The sequence below is a fragment of the Chrysemys picta genome, chromosome 13 (assembly GCF_011386835.1).
Source record: "Chrysemys picta bellii isolate R12L10 chromosome 13, ASM1138683v2, whole genome shotgun sequence".
Taxonomy (NCBI): Eukaryota; Metazoa; Chordata; order Testudines; family Emydidae; genus Chrysemys; species Chrysemys picta.
Window position 1 is genome coordinate 12,920,264 of NC_088803.1, and position 2,545 is coordinate 12,922,808.

Genomic DNA, 2,545 nt, shown 5'->3' on the forward strand with positions numbered 1-2,545 from the left:
TCCAGACAGGTTTACAAGAGGTCAAAGGTTTTCAAATGGCAAAATTTCAATTTAAAAAATGAGGGTCATTGGGAGTAATTCAACAAAACATGTATGAATTTCCCTCATTCCCCTGTTTTAACTAACTCTATCTTTCATTCTCTGTTTTCTCCGATTGTGTGAAAAGATGCTCTTCTCTACTGTTTTTCTAAAGGCTCCCTTCACGTCTTTGTTCCTCAGAGTGTATATTATGGGGTTCAACACTGGTCCCACAATTGTGTTCATGAGGGAAATCATTTGATTACTTTCTGGGGTGAAGCTAGACTTGAGCCCCAGGTAAGAGATAAGGGCCATTCCATAGAACAATGTCACCACCATGAGGTGAGAGGAGCAGGTGGAGAAGGCTTTATTCCTTCCCTCCACTGATGGCAGCATGAGGATGGTGGAAATAATGCAGATGTAGGACAGGATTATCATCAGGAAAGGGCTCATGATGAACAGCACCGACACAGTGAAGACCATAATCTCATTTTTGGATGTGTCCGTACATGCCATCTTCAACACTGGTGGGATGTCACAGAAGAAGTGGTGGATGCGGTTGGAGCCACAGAAGGGCAGGCTGAAGATCCAAGTGGTCTGAGCTACTTCCACCGAGATGCCGATGATCCATGAAGCACCCGCGAGCTGTGCACACGCCCGGCCACTCATGATAGTTTTGTAGTGCAGGGGGTGACAAATGGCGATGTAACGGTCATACGCCATGACTGCTAGGAGGCAGCATTCCGTCAGGCCCATGATGGAGATGACGTACATTTGGGCAGCGCAGCCCGCAATGGTGATGGTCTTTTGCTCCACCAGGAGGTGAATCAGCAGCTGAGGAACCACACTGCTGGTGAAGCAGATTTCCAAGAAAGACAGGTTCACCAGGAAGAAATACATGGGGGTGTGGAGTGAGGGGTTTAGCTTTATAAGCAGGATAACAAGGAGGTTCCCTATCAGGGTGACCAGGTAGATGACCAGAAGCACCAGAAACAGAACGATTTGCAGCTTGTTAAGGTTTGAAAACCCCACCAGGATGAATACTTCAGAGATGGTCTGGTTCTCTCCTGGGTCACTCTCAGAATAGATCATCTGTAGGGGTGGCAAAGAAAGAGACTGAATCTGAGGAATAGGAAACCTGTGGATGTGAATCAAATAATTCATACTGGTTTCCTCTTCAGACTAAAACCTGCTGCAATTCTGTATAGAAGTATGTAACTGGGTCCAATCATCATCAGGCATAAACTGGTGTAGGCACATTGCTGTCAATCAAGCTATGTCAATGTACATCAGCTGGAAATCTGACCACTTTGAGAGCAGTAGAAATACAGCTTATTTACAACAGATGGGGATCTGATAAATTCACTCTAAGGGTACGTCCAGACTACCCACCGGATCGGCGGGAACCGATCGATCTATCAGGGATCGATATATCGTGTCTCGTCTAGACGTGATATATCAATCCCCGAACGCACTTCCGTCGTCTCTGGAACTCCACCAAGGAGAGCGGCAGTAGCGGAGTCGACGGGGGAGCCACGGCCGTCGATCTCGCACCATGAGGATGGGAGGTAAGTCGAAATAAGATACGTCAACTTCAGCTTCTCCATTCCCATAGCTGAAGTTGCGTATCTTACATCAACCCCAACCCCTAGTGTAGACCAGCCCTAAAGAAGCTACATCAGTTTCAACTAGCAATGGAGGTATACCAGTTTCCAGCATCAGGAGTTCTATTCTTCCTCTTCAAACACATTTTTTTTTTCAGTTTACATAAAAATCCAAAAAGGGATCAATCTTTCTTTCTTTCTTTCTTTCTTTCTTTCTTTCTTTCTTTCTTTCTTTCTTTCTTTCTTTCTTTCTTTCTTTCTTTTGCCTCTGAGAATGTTATTCTTAAGATCTCATTCAGATCTTAATCACAAGAATTGTTTTAGAAATTCAAGTATTTCCACTGCTGTTACAACTCACAAAAGTGAGGACTACTCACATGAGTAAACTGATGCTGCTGAGCTCAATATGTTTGAAGCCCTTTGAAGAATGAGAAGCTCGATAAATAGTGAAAACAATGGGGGATTTTGGCCATTTGTGTACTAAAAAATGCTATTCTTCCCTAAATATTAGAAAACAACTTAAATCATTCCTGCCTTTCTCATCACAACATCCAAAATACATTGGTTTCTCTCAACATACAAAAGTAAGACCTAGGGTCAGTACCTTTGCTGGTGTAAATCTTAACAGCTCCATGGGTATAAAAAGATGTATAGATTTACACCGGTTGAGATCTTTGTCTTATGACCTTGCAATAAAGATTTTTACAAGAATGAAGATCCTACAATGTTAGAAGAGACGTTTTCCACAGATGTTTTACTTCAAGGTTACTTGTTGACAAGGAACTTCCTAATAACGGGCATGAAAGTGAAATGACAGAGTTGAAATAAAAGTGAGCAATAACAAATATCATATTTTGCATACCCTTTGCACCTTCAATATGTGGCTCTCAAAGCAACACATCAAATAATAGTGAGCTACTAAG

General features: G+C 42.7%; 1 protein-coding gene across 1 annotated transcript; it reads right to left on the bottom strand.

The window, feature by feature from the left end:
- LOC135975540 (olfactory receptor 10A4-like) lies at nucleotides 1-1,110 on the bottom strand. The gene has a single exon (XM_065566759.1). It carries the CDS (start codon nucleotides 1,108-1,110, stop codon nucleotides 118-120), a length of 993 nt encoding a protein of 330 aa, XP_065422831.1. The 3' UTR covers nucleotides 1-117.
- Nucleotides 1,111-2,545: the final 1,435 nt, after the last annotated feature.

Bases quoted from the DNA above. Each gene is read 5' to 3' on its own strand.
- LOC135975540 (XM_065566759.1), bottom strand. From the start codon at position 1,110: ATGATCTATTCTGAGAGTGACCCAGGAGAGAACCAGACCATCTCTGAA.